Here is a 13,774-nt window from a genome sequence, read left to right on the forward strand (position 1 = left end):
TGAGAAGTCACGTCCGTCCTTTTTGCGCCGCTTATCCTCTCAGCAAAATAAAGCACCGGCTCGACCAGCACTTACGCCTTACTAGCGACAGTCCGGAAAGATCTCATTTTGGACTATATTTCACTTTTTTGTAAGCTGCTCGTGTTTTTTTTTTCTTTCTTTCAAATGCAACTCCCTCTTGTCGTGATTTCCCGTTTCCGCCACTTGGGTATTTTCCCGCTTCTCTGTGTGCGAGTGCAGCGGATAGAAATGCTGAGCTCTCCGCGTTGGGCTCACAAAGCTGCAAAGTTCCCTTTCACCGGCCAGCAGAAAAGCGTGACGGCATTTCAAATGGAAACGTGCGGGAGCAAACTTTGCCGCTACGCTGGTGTCAGGAACCGCGGGAAATGATTCCCCAGTACGGGCAAACTTTTTCCAAATTCACATCCGGCTTCTTTTTAATACCGAAGCAACTTGACATGTTTTTTTTTTTTTCTTCTCATAGCCTTTATAAGCAGGCTAAAAAAAGTTAGATGCGGTTGAAGAGCCGTTGAGGAAAAGCGAGACGGTGATACAGTGACAGCGGTGAGAAAAAGGCAAAAAAAAGCGCGACAAGGGGCCCTTTGGGCACTTGGCAAGATTTCGGCTCCGATGTACGTTTATCATCTCCAGCATCGTTCAGGTGAGAGTCTCTGCGATGCGGACCACAACGTTTTTTTTGTTCCTGATCACCGCAGAGAGACTCATTTCGAATTGCGGTGACTTGCGAAAGGAAAGGTGACTTTTGCACGGTGATTCGTTTCCAAGGCCGCACGAAAGCGCGCAAACATTTTGCCGTCTTCGCCTTCTGCTCAGCTCCTCTGCGTCTTTGGCTTGACTCTTGGCTGCCGGCGAATTAACGCTGAAACTTGCCATTCTCTTTCTCCGCTCCCTTCCCTGTCTCCCACCCATCTTGTTTGTCCGCCACGACGACTCATACGTGCGCTCTCGATATTTGCGTGCCATCGTGTCCTCGGTGACCATAGCCGGCAATACCTGTGTGGCCATGCCTCACAAAATAGGGCGGATCATCGAGGGAAGCCCCGCCGACCGCTGTGGAAAGCTGAAGGTGGGAGATCGCATCCTGGCGGTCAACTCGTGCTCCATCACCAACAAGTCTCACTCGGACATCGTCAACCTCATCAAGGAGGCCGGGAATACTGTGACGCTGCGCATCATTCCCGGAGACGGTGAGTACAAACGGCCGTTCGGCATTTTCAGGCGGCCGAATTTGCTCTTAAAAAAACACTTTGCTCACACACACACACACACACACACACACACACACACATATAGATGTATGTATGCATATCTAAACAACCCACTGCGGCTTCCTCCTCCTCAACTTTGTCTTCCTCTGTCAATTTCAGAGTCATCAAATGCATCTTTGCTGACCAATGCGGAGAAGATCGCCACTATAACCACCACTCACACAGCCCAGCAACAGGCAGCGCCGGAGGCCAGGTGAACGGGAACTTTGGATCTCTGACTTCGCGCGGAGCAGCGGCGGGTCGAAACGCTTCATCCGCCGCATGTCTCGGACGGCCGTTCAATGATGGGTCGCCGCGGCGCAACTTTTGCGTTCGTCGCCCCACCTCAAATTCCCGCACGTTCGACATCGAACGGCAAGGGCCAAATACGCCCGTGTCGCGACGTTAGCACCGCAAGGCTAACTTTCGTCTGAGGCTAGCTCGCGACGCTTTTACGCCAGGAGTCGCACGAAGAACTTTGAGCTAACTCTGAAATTCATCCCGAGCTGATTGCCGAATAACATGACATAACGCAGAACATGAACATGGGGATGCCGCGCGTGGCTCCGACGCGCTGCCCGTTCACATTTTTGTCCTGTCTGGTCATCGAAAGAGCCAGGGTGGCCTCATGTTACCTCATGTTAGCGTCATGAAAAAAAACCCAAAACAAACAACACCAGTGACCAAAACGACACCGGCGCGTACCCGATGACGTGACTGCTTAGCGTACGGCGTCCAAACAAAAGGGCCCGAAGGCTTCAAATCATGTTTCCGTTTCAGAAACAACACCAAACCAAAACAGGAGTCGTTTGACTTTCAAGCCCCTCAAGCGCCTCCCCCGCAGCTGGCGGCGCAAGTCTCCGCCCAGGTAAGAAATGAAAACGGCCAGCTGTCCGTCCATTTTGTTATTGTTATACATTTGATATCTGATCTGCCAAACGAGACCTTGACGCAACTTTTGTCTTTGTTTCCCCCTCCTTTCTTGTGTGTGCGCCTCCGTTAGGATTCCGAGTTTTACTCGGCAGACCTGGAGAGAGACAGCAAAGGCTTCGGCTTCAGTCTGCGGGGCGGCAGGGAGTACAACATGGACCTTTACGTACTGAGACTAGCGGAAGATGGAGCGGCCGTCCGCAACGGGAAAATGAGGGTACGGACTTTGCACGAGGCACAAAGCATCCCGACACCGCGTTGATCCATCGCAAAGTCATGCCGATGTGCGCGAGATCACGGCTTGAATCTGAAAGTGAACGGCCCCCCTTTGGAGAAGGAAAGCCCCCCCCCCCCCCCTTCCAAGCGAGTCCTTTTCCCACATGCCACTCATCATTGGCAAGTCGGCGCTCGACTTTCCACAGATGCGAAGCGGGCCTTTGCATCGACCCCCCGCCCGCGAGATATCTGCTTCAAATCGTCGGCTACGCCGCTCCTCCTCTCTCTGCGTCACGTTTAAAAATGCCGTTTGAGACGATTGGCTAGCGCGGCGTCCTCTCTGGCCTCCCCCGTCACCGCGTCTCCCCTGCCCTGTCGGCCTTATTCCGGCGTCGCCGCAACGATGGCGTCGAAGCGCGAGGCCTCGCCTCGCCCTGCCTCCGGCCGGCTCGTATTCTCATCTGATCCTCTTTCGGCCTTCCCAGGTTGGCGACGAAATCCTGGAAATCAACGGCGAGAGCACCAAGGGCATGAAGCACTCCCGAGCCATCGAGCTGATTAAGAGCGGAGGCCCACGCGTCCATCTGGTGCTCAAGAGGGGTGACGGCTCGGTGCCCGAATATGGTGGGTCAATCTACGAAAACATTCCATTTTCACCCATCTTCACACCCTGAGCCGGGGGACGGCCGTCGGACGGCGGGTGGCTTGAACGGAACTCCCGATCCGCCTCCGCGGCAACCTTCAAGGACCTCCTGGGCCACCGCCGCCGCCCTTCCCGGAGGAAGGAAGGGCGGTTGCTGTCGTCGTCGTTGTCTTGGTGTCTTTCTGGTGGAGGTCACGCTTACGCTTTGGGATTTTCGGGCTGCCGTCGTCCATCCCGCTGTCACCCGCTTTCCGTGTCGTCCTCCTGCCACGTTTCACCTTGGAGCGGAATCTCTCTGCCGGCACGCCGACAGATGGCCGGCGCGGGCCCGTCACCCGATAAACTGACTGACCTTAGCGTGAGAAAGACTTTTGATTTTTGGGACGCTTCCTCATCAAAACCGCAAGTGAGCTCGGAAAGGAAGAAAAGGAGAAAAACAAACAAACAAGCCCAACGAAAACAAGAAAACTTGACGGGGGCTTCCCGGAAGAAAATGGCAGTTGCACTGAAACGCAGCTTTTGTCCCAAACTATTGATGATATTTATCGAAGGTGAATGTAAGCTACCGAACAAAGGAAGTGCAAAGTGCAAGGCCCAGGAGAGACGCGCTTGACATTCCATCGTTTGCGCCCATTCACACGACAAAAAGTCAGTTGCTTCCGCCGCGTCGAGTTTTGTCCAGAGATGAACAAACGGAGGCCCATTTCTGCCGGGATTTTGCTTCCGCGTCCAGAGCCGGAAAGCCAAAGCACACATTGATGGAGAAAACTCGACCGCTGCAGCAACTTGTCGACGGTGTCAATTGGATCTTCCTCCTTTTGTCTATTTTCCATAATATTTATGGAAGGGTGTTTTTTTTTTTTTTTTGCATTGATCATCACTATGATTTGAGCAGTGTTGATTGATAGTCCTGTTCGATGTACGCCATTTCCTTTTTGTTGGCTTTCGCAACCTTTGCCTGTCTTGACGAGTGATTGGATCTGCGCCGGCCTTGATGACCTTTCGTTTTTATGTTGTCATTTTTCATCGGCGCAATCTTTCTTACGTTTGTTTATTCCCGTCGCTCTTGTAAAAGTGCTTCACATGCTGTTGTCGTGGCTGCGTGCGAGTGTCACTTTGTTTTGTAGAGGAATGGCGTCTTTGCTGCTTGCCTGTCCAAATCTTTGTTTGTGCGTGCGTGTATGTTGGGGGTGGGGGGGGTCGCGTTACGCGTGTATTCGATTGCGGGTCTTTTCTCTGAAAATGCTGGTTTCCACTGAAGGGCAACTTCCCGCACCGGCTCTTTCATCGGAACGACCGGGCGGTCAAATAAAGCTTCTGTTTCCATGGAGAGTCAAGGCAGACAGACACAAGTCGTCCTTTCTCCAGGTTTCCTCTGAGTGATCTAAAAGCGCTTCTCTTTGTCTCCTCTCTGCTTCTATTTGCCTCCCTCGGTGTGGCATTGCGCCGGGCTTCCTTCAGGGCCGCCGGCCTCCCATCTCACTGCATGTTTGAGAAATGACAAGATGGGGGAGGCCTCTGTCCTCCAAAGTCAAACCACGGTTTGTAACTGTCCTCCGCTGCACTAACCCCCCCCCCCCCCCCCCTTTGTGGGGGGGGCACCCCCCCCGTGCCGCATCCGCCGGCAAAGTCTCTCCGGCGCCGCGTTCCTCGCTGCAGACGACGCCTTTCGCCTCTGTCAACGATGCCAAATCCAAACAAACGTTTTTCTCCTGACCCATCAATCATCCGTTCGGTAGCAACGGAACCTGTTCTCACAAGAATTGCGGTGGAGGATTTTGGTGAAAGCCACGCGACGGCAGTGACGAGATGTCTTGGGGTTCCCCGAAAAAAAAAAATCATCCTAAATTTTGCCTGTGCATTTGATTGATGCAGCATATAGGCCGGCCTCCGTAATTATTGCCGAACTTTATTTAGCTCGTAATAAATGACGTTTTTGTCTAAATAATACAGGACGAAAAAAAAAGGTTTTGACAAGCTTTAATTTGGAGCGCTATCACTCGGTGGGGGTTAAAAATCTCACATTCTGACTCATTTTCTTTCCGTCAAATCGTGCGTTCCGCCATGATTATTGCTTTGCACACCTCCCCTTTGCCAAAAAAAGCGCACCAAATCTCCTGTCATTGGTTGACAAGAAGGATCTTGATTCCGCTGCGTGTGTTGAACCGTTTGCGCAAGTTGTCGTCAAAATCTTGTTCAATCTCAGACCTCTTCGAAGCCAAGGATGCCAAGAGTTACGGAGGGGACTGTATGTATCCTGCATGTCACTTTTCTGTGCCGCAGTATTGTTTGGAAATTCCACGTTGGCGCCACCTATCCTGGAATTCAGCTGATTTTGACCAAGCATCAAGCGTCCTTTCGGTCTTTGCTGTTGAGTCAAAGTCTTCCGCTCTATAGCCTTGATAGGAGGAAGCGCTGTCGGAAAAACCGTGGCAAGCGCGTGCGGTGGCAGGACTTGGATCGAGCGTGTCACCGATTGGTGGCTGGCGTTCACTTGGGAGCAGGAATCTAAAATTTCGCGATTGCATCTTCGAGGACACCCTGCTTATTCTCGTGAGAACATGTTTTTGGAGCTTCGGCGGAGGTAACGGGCGAATGGTCCGACAGTCGGGCTGCCCACCTCGACCGTGGCCTCTGTGTAAATCCAAGCTTGCTTTGAGTGGCGTCTTGGGCCATCCTCACGGTGCATGACAGCGCGCGGCTCAGCAACAAGCAAACAACCGGTCCGACGTGCGCCTCCAGAGGTGAACCCGAGTAGGTTCCAGGTTTGTTTCTGTTCACGTTGGCTTCACCTTTCGAATGACGTGCCGCCGCCGCCGCCTCTGCCGCCGCCGCCGCCTTTTGATTTGAGCACGCCGGCGCCTTTTTTCTTTCGTTCCATCTGCCGCCGCGCCATCCTTGCCAAGTCTCTGCGCATCCGAAGGGCTTTCTCGCAGTCCTTCGCACGGTGCTTGTCGAACACATCATTTGAAGGCATGTCTGGTCTGAATGCGGCACTGTGTTGCAGACGGCACCCCTCGCGACAGCAGCTCAGCCTCAGGGCTACAAAACGCTGCGGAAGTGAGTTCCGTGCCATTCGACGAGCCATCGGAGCAAAGCTACAAGCCGGAACCCCAAATCTCATCCCGGGCCAGGAAGGAGACCACCCACCACACTTCGGGCACCGGCAAGCACCGTTCACGTCACCGCCATCGCTCTCCTCACAAGAAAACCGGCACGGGAAAACACAAAAGGACAACGTCTCCCGGAAAGATCAACCTGTTCAAGAAGAAGAAGGATGAAAAGGCAAAATACGGCCAGCGCCACCATTCCAGCGGGCGCCACCACGGCCGCCACCGCTCTCCCGACAAGGGGTACAAGCGGTCACGCAGCGCAGAGAACGCTCTGGACGGCCGTCGCGGGGGACGGCGCGGCAGTCGCTCGCCTGAAAGGCAGCGCGACCACCGCTCTCGCCACCGCTCTCCTTACCGTTCTCGTCAGCGCTCGCCGCGCCACTCGCCGCGCCGTTCGCCTCCCCGCTACAGGTCACCCCCTCGCCACCGCTCCCCTACCAGAGGCCACGGCCGCTCCCCCAACCGCCGATACGGCCCCCCGCGGGGCAATGAGAAGCCCGCCGCGGCCGAGGCGGTCTCGAGGGAGCCGCCGAGGTCTCCCGAACCGAGCCTGGCCTTCGAGGACAGCGTCTTGCGCGAGTCCCCCGCCCTGCTCCGCCTCAACAGGGAGGCCGGGGAAGAGCGCGCCGTCGTGAGCGACAGCCTCCTGACGAGGGCCTCGGCCATGGAGCGAGCCTTTGGCGGCGACGACAGTCTGCTGAGGGAAATTTCCCGCAACCCCAGAGACACCTACAGGAACGCCTCCCTGCCCAGAGTGCGCACGCCCGACTCTGACTCGGCTTACCACAGGTACACTTCGCTCCTGAGGGGGCGATCGCCCGAGAGGGTGGACAGGAACTACCACAGCAGGGTATCGACACCGGAGCCGTACAGAACCCGCAGCCTCGGACGAGACATCTCCCCGATCGGAAGCCCCCCCAGAAGGCCAGACTCGGAGGACGAAGAGGACGACGACAACTTTGTGGCGGACAAGGTGAGGGAGTACTACAGCACGCTCCGGAGCGACGCTAGTCGCTCCGCCAGGCCGCCGCTTCCGGAGCCCAAGAAGACCTACAAGGACAACCCCAGAGACCTGAGCATCTGATTGGACGGCAGCCCCTCCGATCGCAGCAAAGACACGCGATTGGTCCGAAGCTGTCGGAAGCCGTTCAAACCCGCCGGCGTCCACCCCGCGGACTGCCGCGCTTGCGCGCAAATTTGATCGATCGATGTAACCGTGTTGGGTCACGACCAAGACAAGACGGTGCTTCATTGGCTTTGTTTTCTCTTGAGGGTTTATTATTTCCCCCTTGATTGACATTCGACGCATCGAATAATCCAGACTTTTTCATCAAATCTAAAAACCTTCCAAACAATGATGTGCCTAACAGTTCCATGACCAACCACTCGTTTGTTTTGTTTGATACTCGGCAGACATTTTGTGCCGCGCCAAAAGAAATGTTCCACGAGGATCCTCATGGTGTGCATGTCTTTACTGGTCTCTCTCTCTTTCTTCAACCCCCGAGTGCCACTGTTTTATAGAGATTTCGCCAGACTATAGCACAAGCCTGCATTTGTTTGTACATTTTTGGACAGTTTGCAGTATGTGTACATTCAGAGCTGATCATTCGAAATGAATGAAGGGGAAACTCAACGTTCAACGATAACAATGGTGATGGATGTTCAAATAAAATAATATATTCATCGGATGGTGTAAATTTCCTTCTTTTTTTCCCTTTCCCACCCACGAATCATTCGAGCGTGATTCTCTCTAGAGATGTCAAGGTTTCTTGATGTTTGGTCTCTTTATAAAAACACACTCGAGTGGCGCCGCTACACGTGAAGGAAAGCTGCGGAATGATAATGCACTGATACATCGAGAAAGTGTGGCCGCATTCCATCAACCACCCGACAAAAACACGGCCGAGGAACAAAAGCGTACCGGGAGAATCAATCACGAGTCCACTCGGAGCCTTTCTGAGTGACGATACGGTGTACGGCCGGAATCTGATTGCATTGCCAATATTTGAAGCAGAGATGCGGGCGGCGTGTCCCCATCGCTCGCCGTGTCAATATTCCAGCGGCAGAAAATGGATACGGAGCAAATAATTGTTCCTTCGTGCTCTTGACTCCTGGCAGCAGAGCGAGCGTCAAAGCGCAAAGCTCGTTGGGAGATTGGCTAGTTTGTGACACGTCCTGAAATTCCCCGAGCTAGGCACGATGAAAGCGTCTCTGATTTGATCAAGAGTACCCTACAAACACCCGTCTTCCAAACAAGACAGGGGGAATACAATTAGCAAGATATATTTCTTGATTGAGATTGAGGAATCTCGGATTTCAGTTTGGTTTTTTTCTTATCGCCCCACCGGGCCGAGGGAAAATGTGCAACGACTCGCACTACATTGGGTAAGTTTATGTTAAATGTTTAATTATTTTCATTTTATATTTGAGCATTATATTCCTTTGTGTTGCAGTCACTTAGGTTGTATTCAGTTTAATAATTGCTTAAATAAAGTTTATGTTGATATTGTCTGATTGGCTGAAGGAAACTAGGAAGCGTTTGAGTTACCGGAAAAAGGCGTGTTCTCGTTCGTTCGGGAGTTGCGGAGCAGACGTTGAAAAATAAAAGCCGCGTTCAACGGATTCTATCTCTCCTTTTGCCCATTCTTAAAGTCCACTAAAAACCTACTAACCCCTCAACTTACGATTGCATCACCCAATTTAAACACAAACCGATGTGTCTGCTTTGCCTCAAGACACTTTCAGCCACGAAAGAGTTCGCGAGTTGGTCACGTCAGCGCCCTCTCGAATTTGTCGGCACCCCACCAATGAACAACATTTGGAACGGGTCCGTGTGCCGGCGCGGCGCTCTTCCGATTTGATGGGCAGCCATGTCATGTCCCACGGTGCCACCCAGCGGCCAGGGGTAGTCATTGCGCTCTCCCTCCCAACCCCCGTCAAGGCGGCCGCGGGATCGCCTCGAAGCTGCCGGTCGTCCCCCGAGTTCCCGCGGCACGCGTTCTCTCGCGTCGCAGTCATGAGGGCGAGTGACGTCACGCTCTGAGCTGTCCAAAAAGGCCAAGAGGTCAGGATCGAGATGCCAAACTCGGGGAAATCCTGCCATCGAGCTCAGTTCGGAATGAGAGTTCTCTGGCTTCATATTTGTCTTTATCGCATCAAACGCAAATCTTTGGAGCGTGTAGCAAAATAGCACTCGATCTGACGGCTGTCATGACTTGTGGTGGGGCGTCCAGTCGAGCGGACTTGGAAAAAGTGGCAAAATGGGCTGCGACTCACCTTGATGAGGATCTCTCCGAGCCACGGAGTCTGGAGTGATTTTGGAATAACCTGTTGCGACGTGCGATTTTTTTTTTTTCCGGCCAAACGCCACTGCTGACATCTGCACAGGAAGAAGTGCTTGTTGTGCGAACGAGCTGGAATAGAACGGCAAGGAGGCGGGGGATTGTCCGTAAATTGGGAGTGAGTTTACTCCCTTGGGAACACTGGAAACGACGTGGACCAGAACAGGAAGAACAACCAGTCGCACTTCCTGCCTTACTTTGTGCCAAAAGGGCTGATTGCTACCTTTTCTTGAGCAATACCGCTCAGCAAGTGCTGACGCCCACCTGTAATGAGTAGTGGGAGGTGTGTGTGTGTGTGTGTGTGTGCGCGCGCGCGCGCTCCTTCCACGAATTCTTCACCGCATCCTCCGAGTCAGGAACAGTGAGTAAGCACGTGTGTGAGAACATGAGCAAAGTACCGAATGAGGCGTAGGAGTGCGAGGGTGTGTGGAAGTTGCTTCACGAGAGGAAAGGTGAGCCCCATCCTGCGCAGGACAATGCGGCGCACGTCTGCGAGCGCAGACGCCGGGCCGTGCGGGCTCACGGCTTACCTCGGCGGGCGGAGGAAAAAGTCGTACCGAGAGCACTTCCGCACGAATGTTTCCGAGCGCAACCCCAGAACGATGACTTGTTCGACGCTGCTCTCCACATCAACTGAGATTGGCAACAAGTCGAGTTGTCTATTCGGCAATCACGATTGAGGCGACACGCCCGTTGTGTCTTTCTCGACAGTATTTCCCCAAAATGGCAGTCGCTGAAAATGCCGAGTCAAGCTGAGTACACTATATAATATATAGTATATAGCCACTGTAGCCAAACTGTATTTGCTTAACAGGCTCTTCAACAGCATGCCAGTCTTTTTATTGTAACACTGCCTCCTGAAAAGAGTGCCTCGGGACACCCATTTCACGAACCGTCGATCCAGCCAGTTGAGAAAGCTGGCCGTGTTGAACGTTCCTCATAATAGTAGTTTTCGGTGAAATGTCCCGCCCCTCCCCCCACCTGATCTCTCATGGCGCACCCACCCACCGCAGCACAGAGGATGGGAAAGCCCGGTCGGGTCGGTGCCTTTGGAATCATCGTAAAGAGGGCCGGGCCGACCCAGTTTGCGGGTCTTTGCGACAACATTTTGGGTCGCACGGCACGAACACGAAGCTTGGCGCGGCGGTCGTGTGGGAAAATGGCAGCGAGCGTGCTCCGCGACCCCTGCGGCCTGCTCCGGGGTGGGAGCCCAGAGGACGCCTCGCAGAAAATAGTTTGCTCTGAATTTTGCACGTGATTTCAGAGCGGGTCGCTTCGTAGCATACGCCGGGTGCCCCTATTTCGGTCCGTGACGGAAGTCGCCTCATGTATTGTGCGTGACGAGTCCAAAAGTACCACCAGTACAAGAAATACAAGTGGCCTTCTTTTCAACTCAAGTCATGTCGATGCAAACGCGTGCGCCTCCGGCCCCCGGCAGCCCACCTCCTTTGGACTTGGTCAGATAACATGCAGGAACCCCCCACGCCCCCATCTGACCTTTCGACATAAACGTCGGACAGAAGTAGTCAGAGGTTATCACGAGGTGCTATCTGAGCACTTTAAGCCTTGACCGAACGGGCGCCCCCACAGACTGAGAGTTGTCAAATAAGCCTCCCCACGCTGACTCAGCGCCCTCCCCCCCGCGCCCCACCCCCAAGCTTACATGGCTGGGGCCAAGTCCCCCTTGAGTACGAACAGAGCCCCTACCCCCAGACTTAACTGTAATGGTACGTGTGTGGGTTTTTTTTTTTTTTTTTTTTTTGTGGTTAGCTCGGCGGGTCTTTTTCAGCTCACCTTTGACCTTGATGTGATTCCATCCATTGCAAAGGCCTTTGACACGCAAGTCCCCGACACACTTTTGATACTTGCCAGGAGCCCTCAGATGTTTTGGCAAACGAGTAGTGACGGGAAGAAAAAAACAAAAACGGAGCTGCCATGCATAGCGGCGGGACAAAAAGGCTCGGGTGGAATTCACTCGGTGGGATTGTCACGTTTTGTTGAGCGACATATCAAGCTGAATGATGTCTGGTCGGTTGAAATACGTCTTTCGCGTAACAGTGTGTCGAAGACAAAAAAGCCCGATGGACAGGCTGGGAAAACAGGTGAGGTTGAATGTGAGCGATCAGCAAGACCGCAGCATTGAGGAGTCCGTTCTTTCAAAAAAACAAAATGATTCTCATTGACCAGCGAGGTCCGAGGAAAGTCGTCCTCCTCGCTCTTGTTTTTTCACAATGTCGGTTTTCCCAAACTATTTGGGCGGCGTCGGATCGTTTGGAACCGCAGTATATTTCCGCGTTGGTATCGTCATCCGGCGATTCGTCAAAAGCAGCATTTGTCAAGGGGGGGGGGGGGTCGAGGTTCTCTTCGAAGTCCTCCAAATTCATTGGAACGATGTTATGCGGGAAAGCAAGCTGCCGCCACCGTGTCGGCGCCGCCATCATAGCGCCGCGCTTGCCCCGAGGCCGCCGCAGCAAAGTGAATGGGAGGAGTCGGTTTGTTGGGACAATCGCACGTTCTCTTGACCTCTCCCTCGCACTGGGACCGAGTCCTCGCAACGCAGGATGGCCACCCGCCGCGGCAACAATTGGAAGGCAGGGGGGGGGGGCGCCGGGGAAAGACGAAGACTGTCTTTCTTTCAGCAGTTTGATGTTCATCGAGCAGGCAGACTCCGAATGACTTTGCTTCTTGTTTGTTGCACTTCATACTGAACAATGAGGCCTGGGACACGTGCGTGCGTGGGCGCGTGCGTGAGCGGGTGGGAGGGCACCACCTTGTCGGAGGCTTCTGTGCTTTGAAGAGCCCCGTTGAACAGACAATTGTCATGGTTTGTGTTTTTGTGCTTTCAATTCTATTTGGTTTCTTCATATGGCCCGGGTTTCGTGTGCGTGCCGTGTCGGTGTGTTCTTCTTGCTCATCGGCTTTCCGATTACAGCTGTTCCCCTCGGCCCCGTGCGTCTCTCTCCAGCCACTCGATTATTGTCGTCACTTTGTTTGAATGGAGCTCCCGGGTCTCTGTGTGTGCCTGTTTGTCGTCGCCTGAGCGATTTTCATTGTTGCTGTGATAGTGGCAACAAACTTCCATTCTATTCTATTGGATTTGATTTTATTCTATTCTGAACACGCACGCACGCACAGGCACGCAGATTCAGTGAGGTACGCTGGGGTCTGGAACTCTGAACTCTTTGTTTGACTTTGAAAGGCTCCCAAATTCTGACTTATCCAACCTTGGCAAGTTGGACTCTGGAGGAAAATGGCCATTTTGCCAAAGGGCAGAAGAAAGAGCAGCAGGCTTTTATTTTGCATCTGACATTTCAACTCGTCATCTGTCTCATAGCGGGTCTCGTCACACCGTCAGGCACAACGTTGGACTCCAAATCACCCCCCCTGGCCCCCTTCAAAAGCTTCTCCTCATGCGGTCTGCTGGAATTCCTTCTCGGCCTTGCCGGCTCTCTCGTCCTCAGCACACATCTCCGGCTTCTTTTCTACCTCCACGCCAGGAAAGATGTTTTGAAGATGTCATCTTGGTGGAAGCGATATCTGATGCTGAGTAACTGTCAGCTCAGTTTTTGTTTTTTTGTCCCCCCCCCCCATCCTGGGTGCCTGGTTTGATGTGTTGCCTGGCTGCCTTCGGGTGCAATTTCTCATCAAGATTTGAATGAGCGAACAAAATGCGTTTGTTCAAAGCACCGAGCTTTGCATCAGTTTTGCCCCCGCCTACCGTTGGCCCTCGCTTTCAGAGGAAAGCGTCGAGTGACGAGCCGCAGACGGGAGACGAGATTAAAAGCGATGCGGAGAGCAGACGAAGGGGCGATCGCAAGCCAGAGTGTGCGGAAGATGTCTGAGACTCACTCCAACTTGGGCCCGCTGGCGGAGACCAAAGCTTCGGCCGTCAGTCGCTCCGGGTTGAGACGCCGCAGGCGCTAATTCTCGCAAATCTGACCGCTGGATTGCGCAGGACCGTCACAGGTTTCACACATTTTGGGAAATCTGTTCAGTTGATCGATATCTTCTCTTCGTGGGCTCAATACATCCTTTGAACTCTGGGGAGCGACGATCCATTTTCCCACGAGTCTATTTTTGCTTCATTGGTTTGTTCGTGCGTTGCTCATAAATGACGATGGCAGCAAATAGCCCCACTTAGCACCGGTTGTTGTTGTTCTCTGCGATTGTCACAGGGAAATGGAGAGCAGTCATCGGAGAAAAGAAATGCCGTTTGCTTGCGTGCATCTTGGCAGAGCACATCTGGTGTCTCACCCCTCGCCA

At 53.4% G+C, this 13,774-nt stretch overlaps 1 protein-coding gene across 11 annotated transcripts in view; it reads left to right on the forward strand.

The window, feature by feature from the left end:
* The window catches only part of LOC109522250 (membrane-associated guanylate kinase, WW and PDZ domain-containing protein 1-like), a 48,830-nt gene that overhangs the window by 33,358 nt on the left and 1,698 nt on the right, over nt 1-13,774 (forward strand). For 7 of the 11 annotated variants that reach the window (XM_019880620.1, XM_019880617.1, XM_019880621.1 and 4 more), the window contains 6 exons: nt 1,005-1,208; nt 1,389-1,482; nt 2,049-2,136; nt 2,272-2,415; nt 2,900-3,038; nt 6,065-7,856. In XM_019880620.1, the coding sequence (XP_019736179.1) occupies nt 1,005-1,208; nt 1,389-1,482; nt 2,049-2,136; nt 2,272-2,415; nt 2,900-3,038; nt 6,065-7,254 (1,859 nt within the window). In that variant the 3' untranslated portion in view covers nt 7,255-7,856. Of the gene's footprint in view, nt 1-1,004; nt 1,209-1,388; nt 1,483-2,048; nt 2,137-2,271; nt 2,416-2,899; nt 3,039-4,518; nt 4,599-6,064; nt 7,857-13,774 lie in introns of those variants that run through there. The other 4 variants (XM_019880626.1, XM_019880627.1, XR_002169541.1 and 1 more) reach the window with 3 other exon arrangements.

This window comes from Hippocampus comes, unplaced genomic scaffold (assembly GCF_001891065.2).
Source record: "Hippocampus comes isolate QL1 unplaced genomic scaffold, H_comes_QL1_v1.1 scaffold68, whole genome shotgun sequence".
NCBI classification, from domain to species: Eukaryota; Metazoa; Chordata; class Actinopteri; order Syngnathiformes; family Syngnathidae; genus Hippocampus; species Hippocampus comes.